At 38.6% G+C, this 19,666-nt stretch overlaps 2 protein-coding genes across 2 annotated transcripts in view; one reads left to right on the top strand and one right to left on the bottom strand.

The window, feature by feature from the left end:
* The window catches only part of havcr2 (hepatitis A virus cellular receptor 2), a 45,849-nt gene extending 40,733 nt beyond the window's left edge, over positions 1 to 5,116 (bottom strand). The window contains exon 1 of the mRNA XM_063012151.1: positions 4,978 to 5,116. Within this exon, the coding sequence (XP_062868221.1) occupies positions 4,978 to 5,116 (139 nt within the window). The remainder of the gene's footprint in view (positions 1 to 4,977) is intronic.
* A 181-nt stretch (positions 5,117 to 5,297) lies between these two features.
* On the top strand, positions 5,298 to 18,521 carry LOC134330581 (alpha-1A adrenergic receptor-like). The gene is made up of 2 exons (XM_063011770.1): positions 5,298 to 6,237; positions 17,986 to 18,521. The coding sequence occupies exons 1-2, from the start codon at positions 5,298 to 5,300 to the stop codon at positions 18,519 to 18,521; spliced, it is 1,476 nt and encodes a 491-aa protein (XP_062867840.1).
* Positions 18,522 to 19,666: the final 1,145 nt, after the last annotated feature.

Below are 19,666 nucleotides of genomic sequence, written 5' to 3'. Positions count from 1 at the left end.
TACTTATTTAAAATCAGATAATAAAGTAGGATTGCCTTGAACTGCTGTAAAAACTCACTAAGCTGTAGGAGCTTAGCATTTAGTATCTAAAATTGCACAGTTGGCAGTAAGTATGTAAGAGTGTTAAAGTGTATTTTTAAAATGTATATTAGAACTGGTTGTAACAGCACATAGAATAAAATTTTGACTTCAATGCTTACCAGGTGATCTACAGCAGCAGATTGTGATTTACCCTGCAATTACTTTCATAGAGATTTTAGCAATTTAACATGGAAGTTTGCCATGGAAATCTGCCAGATGTGGTGAATTTAAGGGCATTCTGACTGGAACTGGACTGAAATTTTCCAGATGATGGTTCCTCAATTTCAATCTTTCATCACATTGTTTAAACGTTTGTGTTTTACAGAGTGCTTCAGATATTTCCACCATGTTTAATATAGTTAAAACAAATACATTATTTAACTGTTCAAAATACTGGTCAATAATATGTCTATATTAATATTTCTTTATTCATTATATTCATGTTTTATTATATTAATTCCTTTTGTAATATTAATTATATTCATTTATTTTTATATTCATTTTTACCAACGGTTTCATGCCAGTCAGGTTCAAAGTGAGCCCCTGAGTGCCAATCTATCACAGGGTACCCAAAAAGGAAAGTGAGCCTAGCAACTCAGGACCTCAGGAACTGATACTTTGTAGTACCCACTATACCATCTGTGCCACTGTGCTGTCTATTGATCAGAAAAGGTAGCAATATCTTTTAAATTAAAATAACCTAAATATGTGTTAAAACTCTTAACTTATACTAAATTATTATACCATGGTTTAAAAATGACTTTGTGTTATCTATGTCCGGATATTTGGATGATATTGAACTTCAGCAGCACAGTCCGCCCAGGCTCTGCCACTCATTTTCTAATTTGGCATGTCAGTTTAACAAACCCATCTGTCAAAAAATGCTGCATACAATCCATAACATATTCCATATTTGATTCCTTTCCTCCTTTTGTGTAAAAACAGATTTTAATTATTTTCTCACTGCAATCAGTGTGGCAGTTAAGAGGTTTAATATGAGTCTTCAACAGTTCTTTCTGTGATCGAGCTTTTGGAAAATATGCTAAAAAAAAATCCAACAAACATGAATTTAAATTTGATACTGAAATCTCAATTGTTTAAACTCATGATCAGTGCTAGTAGCATTTAGTTTGCTGGCTTTTAGTAATCTGTTTTTGCTTTCCAATGAGGCTGAATGAAGGCAGAAATATGGAAAAAGATTCTGGAAACTTTAGCCACTGATTCATATTTTCGACATCCTCTCGGCCTTAACAAAATATTTTGTTCCTCTTGAAAATGTGCAAATGACATGCACTCTTTCCTCTAAGCCTCAGTCAGTATTGGAATAGATTTGAAAAATGATTCACTGCCTGCATTTTTTAACTAAATGTTTTATGAGGACAAGTTAAATTGAAGCTATGCCTGACATCAAACTAATTACAATTTTATGAAGGGGTCGGCACGGTGGCTAAGTGTTTAGCACTGCCGCCTCACAGCAAGAAGGTCCTGGGTTTGACCCCCAGGTGTGGCGGTCCGGGTCCTTTCTGTTTGGAGTTTGCATGTTCTCCCCGTGTCTGTGTGGGTTTCCTCCGGGTGCTTTGGTTTCCTCCCACAGTCCAAAGACATGCAAGTGAGGTGAATTGGAGATACAAAATTGTCTATGACTGTGTTCAATATAAACTTGTGAACTGATGAATCTTGTGTAATGAGTAACTATCGTTCCTGTTATGAATGTAACCAAAAGTGTAAAACATGATGTTAAAATCCTAATAAACATTATAAACAAACAAACAATTTTATGAAATGCAAAAAATAAGCATTTCATGTAAATGCTTGTCCAAGATTAATGATCTCCACTATTTCAAAAAAAAAATTAAGAAATTAGACTGTGTAATTGTTTGAACTGTGTGACTTTTTGAGCTGTGTGAATGAGTGAGTAAATGTGTGATGCACGGCAATATGGAGCCACTTTGTCCTAGGTGTATTCCTGCTTTACGGGACCCTGATTAGGATAAAGTGGGTGTAGACATCATCTTGCAGATGAAGTTTAGACAAACAATTGCTGGCACCGACATCATCCTCCAAAAAACATCCATCAAGCACCCCCACCCCATGATCCCTGCCAAAATTCTTTGCCACCCCTTTGAAACTATATATAAAACAAGGTCTGCTACAGCCTGTACAACTGAGCCTTTTTATGTAGTTTAGGTCCTACCTGTGAATGAAGTGCTTGTAGGAAAGAAGGTCGTAGAATTAGTCAGAACTGCGCTGTAATCACTGCATAAAGCTATGCCCAGTAAAAAAGCACCTTATGATGTCATTTGTAACTGTGTTTGTATGGATCTGTGGAAATCGGATTTGATGCGAGTGCTTGTGTAACTCGCACGTCAGTCTCAACATAAGAACTCAACAGGGGGGTTATTGTTCTTGTGTCCGTAAGCTAAAGCGAAAATGGATCTAAGAATAGTGCCGTTGACAGACATATTTGCAGAGTTTGCAGTTGTATTAGATTACCATTAAGCATACCATGGGGCAAAAGCAGACAGCCTCTGGGTGACAGTATGAGCTCTTGCCATAATAATCCTAACAAATGAGTATAGCAGGAAAAAAAATGACTGAGCAGAGTCTGCTGACATTCTGTATTCACCCACAGTTTGGAGCAACTCCAAACCAGAAGCTCTGCTTTTAATAGAGAGAATATTGGAAAAGGAGGACAGTTAGACTTTATTACACCATATGGCTGATAGTGACACTCCTCCTAATGATCGAGTTCAAGTGTTTTAGCCTGATTCTTCACTAACAGGTGTATAAAGCAGTCCTTTAAAATGAATTATATACTTTCAGCTTTGTGGCCATAGTAAGGCTCTTTTTCATTCCAGTGACTTATTTCGTTTCAGTGCGGACAGTCATGCGGTTGGTGTGTTGCTGGTGGTTTTTGTATTACATCAGACAGTCCAGACCATTTTCCTCTCAGCATAAAGTGATTTAACAATTTACAAACCCCATTTTCAGAAAAGCTGGGACATTTTGTAAACTGCATTAAATTGAATCTGTGTTTTGCTTTTTCTATTCTAACTTTTTTAGGAAATAGGAGTGAAAGTAAACAAAATTTTATTTTTTCACAATACGCTTGTGAACTGGTAACAGGTGAGGGATCATGAATAGGAGTATAATAGGAGAATCCCACAAAAACTGATTGTACCCTACCTCATTTGAAAATTGTCAATCAGTTTTATATGAAATTTAGGTCTTTTATCATCTACTGTACATAACATTGTGAAAAGACTCAGCGAATCCCAATTTAATCTCAGATGGACTGAAAGACAGTGGAAATGTGTGCTGTGGTTAGATGAGTCCATACTTTAGATTATTTTGAGGAAAAACGGATGTGGTCTTCTCCATGCAAAGACAACATGGACCATCATTATCAGTGATGCAAAAGCCAACATCTGTCATTAATTCCATTTCTGTTGCAGGCATCAAATTCTAAATTTTTTTATATTAAAAAAAAAAAATACAATTCAGTTGGTCTTTAAAAATAGAAGAAATCTTTTGTTTGTGCTTTTGTTAGTTTAATGAATAAAAAAAAAAATTCACAACTTTTCTGGAAAAGGTGCACTTCCCAACCTTGACCAAAAGACCATTGTTTGTACAAACATATGCTACTGAATCTGTTCAGCTTCACTGAACCCATTGTCATGGCAATGGACACAGTTTGGGATGACTGTGTGTTATTATACATGGTGCACCATCATATTGGAAATAGTATGATAATGATAATAAGATCAGTAAATTGTTGTCATGAAGTAATGCACAAAGTCAGCAACAATAGTTATATGAAATGGTTTATAGTCTGTATTTGTGTATTTGTATTTGTGTGTCAGGAAAAAAAATCCCTACACCATTTCACCACAAGACAGGCCAATGGTTAATACAAGGCAGGTTGTATCTACAGATTTGTATGTTCACACCCATTTGTAACCCGACCATCTGCATGATACAGCAGGAATTCCTGTTTTGGCTGTTTTGGCACAGTAGTGGAATTTAATGCAGTCTTCTGCTACTGTAGATCACTCCAACATTGAAAATGCTCTCCTCTGATTGATCTAATTGATCAGTCATTTCTGTTTGCAAAACTAATACTCACTGGATGTTTTTCTTTGTTGATTTTGCACCATATAGTGTAAACTCTAAAGAGTTTTGTTCATGAAAGTTTCAGAAGTTTTGTTGGTTCTGAAAAACTCAAATTAGCAAATCCGGCAACAACGAACATGTCAGGGACAAATTCAGATAATGTGAACATAAACTGAAGCTCTTTACGCATATATGTGTGTGTTGGATGCTCTTAATGTGGTGCTTAACCCTCGTACATGCATGCAAGTCTTTTTGGATAAAAAACGTCTGTTAAATTCTGTAAATAAAAATGTAATCATGTAGAAAGCTGTTTGACATGGTATGTTTTAAATAATTTATAACATTAGAATAAGCGAGGGCACAGCAAAAAAGGTCCTGGGTTTGATCCCCAGGTGGTGTGGTCTGGGTCCATTTTGTGTGGAGTTTGCATGTTCTCCCTGTGTCTGTGTGGGTTTCCTCCGGGAGCTCCGGTTTCCTCCCACAGTCCAAGGACATGCAAGTTAGGTTAATTGAAGACTGTGTTTGACCTTGTGAACTGCTGAATCTTGTGTAACGAATAACTACCATTTCTGTCATGAATGTAACCAAAGTGTGTAAAACATGACGTTAAAATCCTAATAAATAAATAAATAAATAAATAGAATAAACTGAACCAGACTGGAATAAAAACCTTTTGCTCAGTAGAAACTTGTGCGTTTTTAACGTTTGATTTCAGTGGTGAGAGCGCAGTGGAGCTTTTTGGGCGGAGGGGGAGAGGGGCGGGGATGCGAGCACATGGATGACCGAGTGGAGCGGAGCGATGCTGCTGCTGCAGCTGCTGCGTTATAGCACTGCGGAGCTCCAGCAAGCCTCTGTGGAACTGACCAGCTACTGCAACTGCAATGACTGTAAACAACTTGAATCGCATTTCCAGCACGGACATGTCGTAAGTAAAGTGTAGAGTTTACTCCGGACTCGACGTTCTTTTAATGAAGTTCACTTAACGGAGATGCTCGATCCTGCGCTATTTACGCAAAAGTCCTTTCGTAGCGCGATGAACCAAATTCCACAGTCAGGCGGCATTGGTGCGTAAAACGAGCTTATGGAGACACTCAAATGTCGAGATGGAATCTGACCTCGAGGATGCCGCAAACTTCTGGAATAACGCGTCATTGGACCCGCGTTTCCACGCGTCTTCAAACAGCACCAACTCGAGCGGGCCTGGCAGTGCACAGCTCAACCTGAGCCGGGCGCTTCCGGTGGGCATTATCCTGGGCGCTTTTATACTCTTCGCGATCGTTGGCAACATCTTGGTTATTTTATCTGTGGTGTGCAACAGGCACCTCCGCATTCCCACCAACTACTTCATCATCAATCTTGCCATCGCGGACCTGTTACTGGGCACCACCGTGCTGCCAGTTTCTGCCACGTTGGAGATTCTTAACTACTGGGTATTCGGGAGGATCTTTTGTGACATTTGGGCTGCAGTAGATGTCCTGTGTTGCACCGCGTCCATCATGAGCCTGTGCGTAATTTCTATAGACCGGTACATTGGGGTCCGCTATCCTTTGCAGTACCCGAGCATAGTGACAGAGAAGAGAGCGATCCTGGCCATGCTCGGGGTTTGGATCCTGGCTCTGATCATTTCCATCGGACCTTTGCTTGGATGGAAAGAGCCGCCGTCTGAAGATGAGACCATCTGCCCGATAACAGAGGAACCGTTTTATGCGCTCTTCTCCTCTCTGGGTTCGTTCTACATCCCACTAGCAGTGATTCTGGCCATGTACTGTCGGGTTTACATCGTCGCCAAAAGGACCACTAGGAATTTAGAAGCAGGGGTAATGAGGGAGCGCAGTGACTCCAGTGAGCTCACGTTACGAGTGCATTACCGAGGGTCTCAGATTCAGGAGGACTGTAGCGGAATCAGCAAAGGCCAAATGAGGAGTTCACTTAGTGTCAAACTACTCAAGTTTTCCAGAGAGAAGAAAGCTGCCAAAACTCTCGGGGTGGTAGTGGGCATGTTCATCTTGTGCTGGTTACCATTTTTCCTCGTACTACCCATCGGTAGGTGTTTCACCATCCAGCTTTTAAAAAAATTCATGTATTATTTTTCACCTCAAGTAATGAATGACAGTCACTTGACAAAAGAGCATTTGGCAGGTTGTTGCAATAAGCTTCACTGAAAATGTGTTCATTGTGCACAATACTAATTTACATTAGAAACACAGTTTCAAATCTATCACATATAAATTTAACATTATACATTTAAAAATGCATTTATTTTTTTCTTTTGCAATAACCTCTCCATCCTGGTCTGGGTCGCAGTGTGTCCGGTTTCCCCGGGAAACACTAGCCATAAGGCAGGTATACCCCTCACACCCCAGACCAATCATGTCTGTGTGGACACCTGACTGGCCGATAGCACAGCTGAGATTCAAAGCATTGAGTGGGTTAATTTTTTATTTGTATTTTTTGCATTTTTTTTTATAGAAAATAAAGGGCAGTTGTAGCCTAGTGGTTAAGGTGCTGGACTAGTGATCAAAAGGTTGCTGGTTCAAGGCCCACCACTGCCAGGTTGGCACTGTTGGGCCCTTGAGCAAGGCACTTAATCCTCAATTGCTTAGACAAAAAAAAACGCAGTACTGTAAGTCGCTTTGGATAAAAGCGTCTGCTAAATGCCAAAAATGAAAATGTAAATGTAAAAAAACAAAGAGGATTTACAATGATGATCAGAAATAATTTTATTTTCCACTATTTAAAGTTAAAGGAATAGTGGAATTAAATATTACTAACTGTTGTCAGGTTGTTAACAATATATAAATATCTAGTTGATATTTATTAAGATTTCATAGACCATTGAAATGCTGTTTACTGCACTTTTTGTCAAGCAATAGAAAAAAGTAAAGTATGGTGGAGACCTATATTGCATTTGTGTGGCACAGAGGTAAAATACTCTAGCCCACTACCGCTGAGACCCAGGGTTCAAATTGCATAGATGCTATCGGCTGGTTGGACATTCTTTACAGACATGCTTGTCTATGTCTGTGTATGAGGGGGTGGGAACGCTGAACAGCTTAGCCATTGGGAGGTGCCCTTGTCAGTGAGTGCCGGTCCAAAGCCCAGATAAAAATAGAAGCATTGCGTCAGGAGGCCATCTCACTGTGCCAGATCAGGTATGAGGACCAGAATGATCTGCTGTGGCAACCTCTAAATTACAGGAGCAGTCAAAAGAGAAACAAATGGCAGAGACCTATACAGGGCTAGGCTACAAATTCTGGGCTGTTTAGAATGAGCCCTCAGTCGGCGCCACTTTATCAGTCTATTATAATACAGATATTTCAGGACCCATCTAGCTTTGGTCACATAAATCATAAATCATTCAGAGCTGTTTTAATTGTAAAAACGTGTATTTGGAAACATTCTGGAACGAAACTATAAATACAGGTAATTGATTTAATAGTGGTAGAACTGATTGTTCTAGATCTTTTGTTCATTTTGGAGTAGCAAATAACACTATAATAACGTCCACTGACAGGTTTTGTATTGTACCTGTACATCAGATCTTGTTTGGTACCTTTTGAAGCAGTATTGATTTATAAAGCTTTAAGGTGTCTTAAAAAAGAGTGCCCTTCACAACTGATTAGATTGCAGATTGCTTTCTTGCAGCTGCAAAAAAAAGTCACATTTTATCTAAACTGATACCACACACACATTTGTTTTTTTTATTCTATTTAACTAATAAAATTTAAGTTTAGGTCATTCTAAAACATCTTCCATGAACAGCCACTTCACTTCAGGTCTTCTAACTTGAGTTTAGGCTATAGATTTATCTGTAAAAATCAATACAGTTTCAATGTGTTCTTTTCTTAATGCAAGCAATTCAGTTCCCAGATCTTGACACTTCCTCCACCATGCTTTACAGTTAGTTTAGGGATTTGTTGTTGGTGTACAGTGCTCTTTTACAGCTCAGTTTTAGACATTTTTGGCAAATCACAGTATTCTTTCAGCAAGCATTGTGAGACATGTAAATGGTCTTCACAAACTCAATATTTTGAAGAAATTGTTACTCTTAGGATTGCACAAATTTTCTTTTTGTCCTGTGCCAACAGTGCAATGCTTTAATCATACACACACTTAAAAAAGTGTAATCTGAGTGACTCCACAGTAAAGAAAGTGTTATATACACCGATCAGCCATAACATTAAAACCACCTCCTTGTTTCTACACTCACTGTCCATTTTATCAGTGCCACTTACCATATAGAAGCACTTTGTAGTTCTTCAATAACTGAATCCATCTGTTTCCCTGTATGCTTTGTTAGCCCCCTTTTATGCTGTTCTTCAATGGTCAGAACTCTCCCAGTACCACTACAGAGCAGGTATTATTTGGGTGGTGGATCATTCTCAGCACTGCCCTGACACTGACATGGTGGTGGTGTGTTAGTGTGTGTTGTGCTGGTATGAGTGGATCAGACACAGCAGTGCTGCTGGAGTTTTTAAACACCTCACTGTGACTGCTGGACTGAGAATAGTCCACCAACTAAAACATCCAGCCAACAGCTCCCCGTGGGCAGCTTCCTGTGACCACTGATGAAGGTCTAAAAGATGACCAACTCAAACAGCAGCAATAGATGAGCGATCATCTCTGACTTTACATCTACAAGGTGGACCAACTAGGTAGGAGTATCTAACAGAGTGGACAGTGAATGGACACGGTATTTAAAAACTCCAGCAGCGCTGCTGTGTCTGATCCACTCATACCAGCACAACACACACTAACACACCACCACCATGTCAGTGTCACTGCAGTGCTGAGAATGATCCACCACCCAAATAATACCTGCTCTGTAGTGGTCCTGTGAGTGTCCTGACCGTTAAAGAACAGGGTGAAAGCAGGCTAAAAAGCATGCAGAGAAACAGATGGACTACAGTCAGTAATTGTAGAACTACAAAGTGCTTCTATATGGTAAGTGGAGCTGATAAAATGGGCAGTGAGTGTAGAAACAAGGAGGTGGTTTTAATGTTATGGCTGATCAGTGTAGTTGTTGGTGCAAGACGGGCTGGTTTGAGTATGTCAGAAATTACTTACCTGCTGTGATTTTTACCACAACAATTTTCAGAATGTACAAAAATGTTGTCCAGTGAATCAGGTCAGTTGAAGATTGCCAGACAGGAAGGTTATGGTAACTGTGATGAGAAAATCTGAAAACCATGGTGAGCAGAAAAGTATTTAGGAATGTACAACATGTCAAACTATTGAGCTGGAACAGAAGTCCACATCGGGTTCTGATCCTGTTCTGACGAACATGCTGTTTATGCTGATTTTTGATTCTAGAATTTGCAACTCACAGGTAAAACAAAATCCACAGTGATCAGCAGTTTCTGACATCCAGCCTGTCCACCACTCATTCTATTTTAATGCTGATACTATTGATGCTTTTGAGCCGTGCTGTATAATTTGAATGCATTGTGCTGCTGTCACATGACTGGCTGATTGAACAATAACATGAATGTGCAGGTGTAAAGATGTTCCCAATAAAGTGGCTGGTGAGTGTATGCATTATTCAGTCTATGTTTTACATATGAATAATGGCAATGGGCATGTGTGTGTAAATGTGTGCAGGTGTATATGAGCGAGGGGGTGTTCATCAGGACATCAGAGGTTACTGAATTGTTGAATGTTTGGAAACCAATGCTCTACAAATTAAACCATCCACCATCTGCTCAGACACCTTAGGATCCATGTTTTGTTTTAAGCCCCTGAAGTGTTTAGAACCATGGCCGGCCAAACAGCATTTCTTACACTGGAAAAACCTCAGATCTTTTTTCATGATACATATTGAGGTGTGAAAATCTACCTCAAGCTTCTGAGTCTTTTATTGAGTGTGCTGTTAATGGATGAGCAATTAGTATTAGGTTTACTTCTTTCTAATTCAGTGTTTTATTATCAGATTTATTAGGTGTGATACAGCAGGGAAATTGAATCAGCAGACTCCACTGGACTGTAGCCATCCTAAGTGTAATTGATGACCTCTGCTTTACATTATATAGAAAATACAAAGTTAGTTGGCACAGTTTCAGTCTTAGACATTTGCACTATGTTGCTATAAGTTTGTAGGCACTTGGCCATGAGCTTGTTAAAAGCATAGGTATTACAGTTTTTAACAACTGTTTACACACATTTTCAAAACCCTGTGTCTATTTTTCAAAACTCTACACACAAAACCCACAATTGCTCTCACAAAATGCAAAATGCCTCAAATCTCCAGAAAAATGACACACAACATTCAAAATGTCAAAAACACATCTCAAAAGCAAGCAGTGACCTCATTGCAAACACCTTTCTCATAAAATGACATTTTGGATACATCATGTACACACTGTTGTTTAAAATCTAAAGCTCTTCTGTCTTTCATGGGATTCTAAGTTTAATTCCATACAAACGTGCAGAGAAAAGGTGAAATATACTCACAACACACAGAAGCAGTATTGAAACCAAAAATATTTATTTTTTCCAAATCATTTGCTGCTCTGAATACAATATTTGTACAGCACATAAGAAGAAAAAAATCCAACCACCACATGTAGTTGGACAGAAACCAAACACATCTATGAAAAAGCTGATTTCAAACAAATAATTGTATTTTTTACCAAAAAATTAATTGTGTGTGTGTTGGTTGGGGGGAGGGGAGGGGTTGGGGGGTTGGGTGTGTGTCTAGGCTACATCTCTCCTTCGGGCTGGCTTCTCCGGGCTCGAACCCGAACTCCTTGTGGTCTGCCTATACCTCCAACTCTCCTGGCTCTCTCTGCGTTGTCATTCATTGTTCAAAACAGACATCTTGACATGTGACCTATGCTAAGCCAATGATTCGTTGGTGTTCAATAAAGTAATGAGTGTTTGCACATGTGAGGAGTGAGAGTGAAGCTCTGGTGATTTAGTATGACATTTTGATAGGTTGTGTTTGAAAAAGGAAATCATGTTACTTCCTGTTTGATTTTTGTGTATTAGGTAGAAAATTGTGTGTGGAGTTTTGCAAAATGTGTTTTAGGAAATTGAAAACTTGGCCAGTGATAGCTTGGTGGTTAAGGTACTGGACTAGTAAGCAGAAGGTTGCCGGTTCAAGCCCCGCCACCACCAAGTTGCCACTGTTGGGTCCCTGAGCAAGGCCCTTAACCCTCAATTGCTCATCGTGTTCCGCTCATTGTGTAAGTCGCTTTGGATAAAAGCGTCTGCTAAATGCTGAAAATGTAAATGTAAAAATGAAAACTAAGTCAGACACTGAGAATTAGTGTATGGTTTTGCAGATTTGGTGTGGGGTTATGGTGTTTGAAGGACATGTTTAGAAAGTTGTGTGACAAGCAAATATTTTGTGTGTAAGCAGCTGAAAAAAACTGTAATATGAAGCCCCCCCCCCCCCCCCCCACCACCACCACCACCACGACATCTACAACTGCTATTAGACAAAAAGACCACAAATAATGTTTGAATTCATCCCAAATGTGTTTAGTGTTATTAAGATCAAGGATCTGTGCACACCACTGCAGTTTTTCCATATTAAACCTGTCAAACCTTGTTTTGTGCACAGGGGCACAGTCAAGAAAGGAAGTATATAATCTATTTTATATAAAGTATTTTAAACACCTGTTAACAATAAGTACAGATAAAACACTGAAACTTTATAATTAGGTAGTGTCCTCATACTTATGACTATAAAGTGTCTCACTGGCACATCATCTATTAGCATAACTGTAGTCCTCCAAAGTGTAATTGATGACGTCTGCTTTACATTAAATAGAAAATACAAAGTTAGTTGGCACAGTTTTAGTCTTAGATATTTGCTCTATGTTGCTATATGTTTGTGGGCACCTGGCCATGAGCTTGTCAAAAGCATAGAATTAATATGAAGTCCCCCACTACCATGGCTGGATTACTGACCGGGCCAGTGGGGCCAGTGCCCAGGGGCCCTTGAGGTCAGGGGGCCCCGGGGGGCCCTGGCCCAAAACATTTTGCGATGCCTATCAACATTTATGATACAATATATTTTTATTTTAATATTACTATTAGGGGTCCTAGGAAAGAGGGGGGCATATTTTTAGAGGGTCCTGGTTATGAGAGCCCCTACCAGGGGGCCCTAGAGAAGAGCAGGGCATACCATTAGAGGGCCCTTGATCACGAGGGCCCCTGCTATGGGGCCCTTGACTTCCATAGAAGTCGTTTACCATGGCTCCTTGACTTTCTAGGGACCTACAAATTGCCAGGCAAGCTACCATATTTCATAACAGACGTTTTGTTGCAAATATGCGATTCAGGCCCTTACTTAATGTTTCTGAATTTGTATTTTTTCAAAATTATTATGTTCAATTTCTCTTAAGCGCAAAGACACAAATTAATTTAGCAATTTTGCAATTATTTAAATTTAAGACAAGCAATTTCAAGCCCAGGGGCCCAGACTATCCTTAATCCGTCCTTGCCCACTACCACCACATCTACAACTGCTATTAGACAAAAAGGCCGCACACAACATTTGAATTCATCCCAAATGTGTTCAGCGTTATTAAGATCAAGGATCTGAGCACACCACTGCAGTTTTTCCATGCCAAACTTGTCAAACCATGTCTTCATGCACAGAGGCACAGTCATACAGAAAAAAGGGCACTCCCCAAACTGTTTTTACAAAGTTGGAAGCATATAATCTATTTTATATAATGTATTTTAAACACCTGTTAAGAATGAGCGCCGATAAAACACAGAAACTTCATAATTAGGTAGTGTCCTCATACTTATGACCATAAAGTGTCTCACTGCCACATCATTTATTAGCCTAGCTTATCAAGAAACAAATAATAATTAATTAAAACGTTTTTGCATTGTCTTAACTTGGGCATTTTTAACTTTCCTCTTCGCTCTGGTGAGCTCTGATGGTTGCGTGACATTATAGTTGACCAGAAAGGGCTGCAGGCTAGCACATGCTTTCTCTTTATGATGCCACAGACCAAAGAAAATCCTTCCTGATAAATATCATTTTTTTTGTGACAGCATCAAACCATCAAAGGTTGTTTAATGATCCACACATGGTTCTCCAACAGCAGTTAAGTTATGGTATATAATACCACCTGTAATCAAACTAATACAGTCAGGTTCCACCTTTACTCACACATACACTTATTCACAGTAGGCCTTTATGTGCAGTAAGCACTTTTTATTTTATTATAAGTGGTGAGCCTATTCAGGATAATTGTAATGGTTTCGCCACCCTGTCAGTGAAACCCAAAATAAAAACATATGTTTTATCATCTTGTAGACATTTTCTATGCTTGCTAACAGTGCTGCTTGTGTTGAGATTAACATAAAATGTGGCATGGACATTAGTTTGTAAATGGGAATTTAATTTGTGTGGTATTATATCTTATCAAGAGACTGAGAAACATTGTGTGTGATGTAAGGTTGTAGTAAAGTTTGGTGTCTACACAGTGTTTTATGTCTTTTGGCTGTTCTTGTTTTTAATGGACACCACAGCAGATCATTCTGGTTTACATACCTGATTTTGCACAGATTTTTTACTGGATGCTTTTTCTGACGCAACCCTCCTTTTTTCAGGCCTGGGACCGGAGTAAACTGTCAGGTGTATCTTCCATAGGCTGGGCTGTTTAGCCAGTCCCCCCTCAGACATAGCCAATCATATCTGTGTAGAAGCCCTGGATAGCACTGCTGAGATTCAAACACAGATCTCAGCGATTGTGGGTTAGCGTATTTCACCACTGCACCTGAGAGCCTACACAATATTTTTTTATTAAACAAACTAATTTTATGCAATTACCAATACATGTAGTAAATATGTCAATTACAGATAAAAAATACATATATTTTAAATTGTTGTGCACTTTGCTCAGAGCAAATGAAGTTCCACCTGGAGTTCCACCTAAAAGAGTTTTAAATAACACCAGTTGTACTGTACATTTACCAGCTTAAGAACAACTGTTCTGTCATTGCCATTAAGAATTTTTTCTGACACTAAGTCATAACTGCTAGCATTTTCAGAACATATGTGGGTAATATTTCAGTCAAGAACCATTTTTATGAGCCATATCTTTAGCCACAGGGCCTTTAGCCCTGGTACTCTATATTCATAACATCATATGCCCTTTAAATATATGGGGCATGATGATGGATTATACGTCCCAAAGTCAGTGCCCATGTAAATCCTTCATCTGACTACTATAGATCAGAATTAATCTGCCTAGTATTAATCTGGTGGTGGTAGAAGCGTTCCAGCAGGATCCTGTCAGTCCTTAAATCTTGTAAGGGTCTGTTGGAGGAATGCGGAGGAAATGCAAATTTCTTCTATGGGCGCTCTTATTCCCAGGCTTTCTGCTCTTTCAGGCTGATAGGTGTGGGAATATAGATGTATAGATATGTGGAGCTTAGATGGTGTTCCAATCACATATACACCCAAACAGATTAAGAACGGAGCATCTTCGTGCTTTCCTATAGCTGACAACCTTGTACTAAGCTTCAGCTGTTTTTGGCCTGCAGGGACAGTTTTGGAAAGAACATTTTTCACGTGTCTGACCTTTGAGATGTTAATCTTCTTTTTGGTGCCCTTTGTCTTTACATGTCATGTTTTTATAATTTAGCTGAAATCAGTATGCAAATACTTATAGGAGAAAAATAACGTAAGGAAGCAATAATACATTCAAATTCAGGCCCCTTCAAGGCCCTAGACATGCTGTAAGTCCAAAAAATGACTAACTATACAGTAGAAAATGTACTTGTTGGTGCCTTGTCACAGTTATTTTTACTTGGTGGGAAGCATCCGAAGGGTCAGAATTGTAGAAGGTTTAAGGTCAGTAGTTAATAGGGTGACCCTGGCTTACTGAGCTGTGTTGAAGAGTTGAATAATATGTGCACACAGGGTCACAATAAAAGCTTTATAGCAGCACAAATGTTTCACATCATATATTCATTTTAACTTCACACACCATATGCTCTGACAATTATTTAAAACAAAGATAATTAAAACAAAAGTCGAATTAAAAATATTTGGACATCACAAACTACATTGATAAATTATGTGCAACTCTGTGGCAAATAAATTGTTGGCAGATTTGAGTTAGGACATTTCAATTCCTACAGCTTTTTAATTGATTTCTGCCTTTTTATGGTCCATTATTTATTGTTCTATAAATCAGACTTGTACCAGTTGGACTGACAGAAATGCTTCTTGTGTTTGATAGATAGCATTTATGTGTTATTCAGTCTGTCCATGAGTAATGTTGGAATCTCCTTTATGTGCTACTTATTCTGTAAAATCTTTCTAATTAAACTAGATGCATCTGCTGCGACACTGTCCAGTATAAAAAGGCTGAAAAAAATGCAATATAAATATTTATATTATATCAACATTGTGGCAACTGTTATAGAAAGGCCCGTTCCTGTTTCAGAATGACTGTGCTGCAGTGCACAAAGCAAGGCCTATAAAGACATGGTTTGACAAGCTGATATGTAGGTGTGGTGGAAACTTCATATTAATGCTCATTGTTTTAGAATGGAATGTCTAACAAGCTCAGTTTTAGGTGTCCACATACTTTTGTTCACAATTTTTGTTGCTGAACTAAAAATCCTCATTCTTGTTATTCTGGTGGAAGTTAATTACACTGCTGTTAGTGTTCTTGATATGAAACTTCTCTCTAGCATAGGATTGAAAGTATTGAAAGTAATTAAAAGAAGGATTAGTCGGCTTAATTTAATGTCAAAATGTCGCCAGGTCAATAGGAGCAGTCTATCCATTTGTGAGAGGTTTTGTCTGAGGTGTGCTAACGATTCTTCGTTATTTCACCTCACAGATTAGCTCTGAACCCCCCGATGCTCAATAATTAATCTGAGAGCATGAAAAGAGCCAAGTGCTCAATAGTCAGTCTGAGCATTAGAGAGCCAAGTGGCAGTGTTATTGTAAGATAATAGAAAACTGTGATTGAAATATAAGGCACAGAGTAACACAGCGTTAGTAAACCTCTCGGGTAAATAGACTTATTTCTGTACTGTCAGTTCCTATAACTGATTTACGGGTTTCTAAAAATTATGGTACAATAACTCTAGGAGCAAAAGGCCATAAAAGGCTATGTGATGCGCAGAATTCTGGATTAAACTTGTCTTAGAAAGATAAATTCCTGTGGGAGGGGTGAGATAGTGAATGAAGGAGCAGAGATAGTCAATTGGGAGAAGTTAGAATATGCCCAAAGGATTCTCATGACCTTTATATTATGGTAAATATCCAAAAAAACATTCATTTTCATATTTCAATCTCTCAAAACACCTTTCAATTTCTGCAATATTCTGGTATTCCTTTTCTTAATTATTTTTTTAATTGCATAGTTTTGTATTGCATTTACAATTTTTTATGCATCGCCACATTAAAAGGAAATGACCAACGTTTAAAAAGAATCTTAAAAATATAAAAGAATAGGCAGATGAAGTTCTGTCATGCAAAACCTTACCTTACCAACTCACTTAATTTTATAAAGGTCATAGCCTGAATAACTGTGGATCAGCTGTTTTTAGTTATTTATATAAAATATAAAATAAAAGCACCTCTCTTTGTCTTCATAATATTTACACTTATATGCAAACTTTTACGTAGATTAATTAGAAATTAAATAATGTTTTGTATACTGTGGATTTTCTGACAATGTGGCAAAATCTGCTGGTTTAAATATGTTTACACTACCCCTGATATTTGGGTATGTCTCTCTTTTTTTACCTTAATCTGTACAGAAGATTAATCCTAGTTGCCTGGTAAAGCCCCACGTCTTCAAGAACGTTAATGAATAATGTGGCCAAAGTAACAAATGAAAACTACACACATTTCCGCAGCCAGCAACAAAGAAAGTGGATAGAGCAAGGATTTGTGCAGACCTGAGAACCAGTTATAGGGACCACTAATACAAGCCAGGGGATGGTAAAACACCTGCGGTAAGCCCATTACCATCAAGTTATGAATTTGCCAAAATGAGAGATTTTTGGGGTGATCCACTAACTGTGTATACATTTATCATTAATTTGTCTTGGAGTTCACAGTGGGTCCAGAGCCTATCCCTGAAACAAGGTAATCACAGACCAAAACTAGTTGATCACAGGGCATCACACACTCAATCATTTACACACATCCAATCTATCTTGTTGCATGTTTTGGAAAGTTAGAGAAAACTGTAGTACCTTAAGGAAAGTAATGAGAGTAGATACCAAACTTTGCATAGACAATAACATAATAGAAGGACGTCCCAAGCATCAACTACCAGCTGCACTACCATGTCACTCACTGTGAATACTGTAACGAAAGCTCATATTTGACACTATTTTGTTTTGGAGGCAAAGGTAACACAATAATTGGTGCCATCAGGTCCCTAGCTTGATCTTAAGCTCTGGTTTCTGTCAGGGTTTCCTCTCCAAATCACTTCAAAATTGTTAGTGAGTGGTTTCTCTAAATTGACCTTTTATAGGCGTAAATGACTGTAAATGACTTAGTAACTGCATAATGTCTGATGTCCGTGTGTGTTCTTTTCCTGTACCCAATGCTGTCAGGATAGGCTCTGGAACTCAAATGTGTCTGATCTGGATAGTGTACTTATTAACTGTTATTAATTGTTAGTGAATTATTTGTTAGTTAAATGATTTAAAACTCTTTTTCTATGATTAAGAAAAGCAGCATTAGATCAAACTTCTTGTTAGGTAAACTCTGCCATCTATTGGCTAAGAAAAACTTTGATCACACCATAAATATGTGGTTAACATTGATTCTGCACTTCTATTTTTCAGGTTCTTTCAACACCAATCTGCGGCCTCCAGAGACGTTTTTTAAGGTGATCTTCTGGCTTGGCTACTTCAACAGCTGCCTGAACCCCATCATTTACCCATGCTACAGCCGTGAGTTTAAACAGGGCTTCATTCGCATCCTGCGTTGTCAATGTCACCAGAGAAAAGGCTGGAGACCCTACAACTACCGAACCCATATAGGCTTTGCCATGGACAACAGCTCGCTTTGCATGAATGGCCATAATGCCTCTCCTAACCCACAAGGTCAGAGCAGAGGCACCGGCTACCGTACGTCATCAGGGCTCTTACCGGGCTGGAGTTCCTCCTCCAACACATCTCTGTCTAGCAGCAGTTTTCCAGGTAATTACAGAGGAAGCCATGCAGGCATGTGCCAGGTTTTAAACAAACAGAGCAAGATGACTCTGCTCGTCCATGATGGAGCTTTAACAAAAGGACCACGGCATATCAATGGACAGAACTGTAAAGAAGAGGTGGGACCAAGTGGAAATACTAAATCTGCACCTGAAAGTACAATGTAATCCACCACACCTATGCCCACTTATTGTTTCTCTGCATTGACTGTATTTTAATACAGCGATTTGACTAACATGAGTGCCATAAAAAGAGTAAGGTAAGAATGATTCTGAGTAGATGGGATGCCAAGTTGACTTCCTGGTGGAAGAGTTGTCCGGTGGGTTATTCTATGATGGAGGAGAATCCTAATCCATTTTAAATTATTTTTTTAAATATTGGATTTACTTATCTGGTACCATAATCAACCATGGTTGGAAGTCCAAGAGAGCATAGCTGTTTAAGCTTTATGAGTGGGAAGTTCTCCCTTTTCATTTATTTGTAAATGTATTTGTATGCAGGTGGGTATTTAGGACTAACTTAGTTCTCTGAAAAAGGAAAGATAGGGAAACCAAACACAAGCCAGGGGTTTGTGAAACACAAGTGGTAAGCCCATTACCATCAAGTTATAAATTTGCCAAACATATTGGATTTTGGATAGCTGTCTTTGCTTTATGATTGGGAAGGTCTCCCTTTTTATTTATTTGTGAATGTATTTGAATGCAGGTGGGTATTTAAGACTTCCTTAAGCCTGATGTTTAAAGTAAGTACAGCACATGTTAGCCCCCATCATTCCAGGCTGATGAATGTTTGGTCATTTTCTATATTATGTTTTCAGAAATCACAAGTTTGAAGATTATGTGTACAAGTGGTGATCATGCCATTATTGTCCTTATAGAAGGGAGGGTTGGATGAAGTTCCAGTCTCTCTTATTGCTCAGATCAGCACTAGTCAGTCTGGAACATCTGTACAAAAGGAGGCAGATAAAATCTTCTTCAGTGTGCCTAATGAAGCTGTGATGTTGCTGTATAGTCAACGTCTGCGTTGTTTGCGCTGTATGTTAACATCATTATCTTATTAGATTATATTAGATTATTTAAATTAAAAGACAAATTCCTTTGTATATACTGAGCCATATTTATAACAAGGTAAATTCTGCACAGTTATTGTTCAGATGATTAAAATAAAAAAGGACAAAGGGATTGTTATAAAGACGTTAAATTTCCTGGCTTTGTGGTGTTGGTGTTTGTAAAGAAAGAAATCTTCAGTTTAAGAAGATTTGTGATTCAAAATATGCTTTCAGGTATCAATATATGTCATCATTCCAAATGCT

The sequence above is a fragment of the Trichomycterus rosablanca genome, chromosome 16 (assembly GCF_030014385.1).
Source record: "Trichomycterus rosablanca isolate fTriRos1 chromosome 16, fTriRos1.hap1, whole genome shotgun sequence".
NCBI lineage: Eukaryota > Metazoa > Chordata > Actinopteri > Siluriformes > Trichomycteridae > Trichomycterus > Trichomycterus rosablanca.
This window is presented reverse-complemented; position numbering and strand designations above follow the sequence as displayed.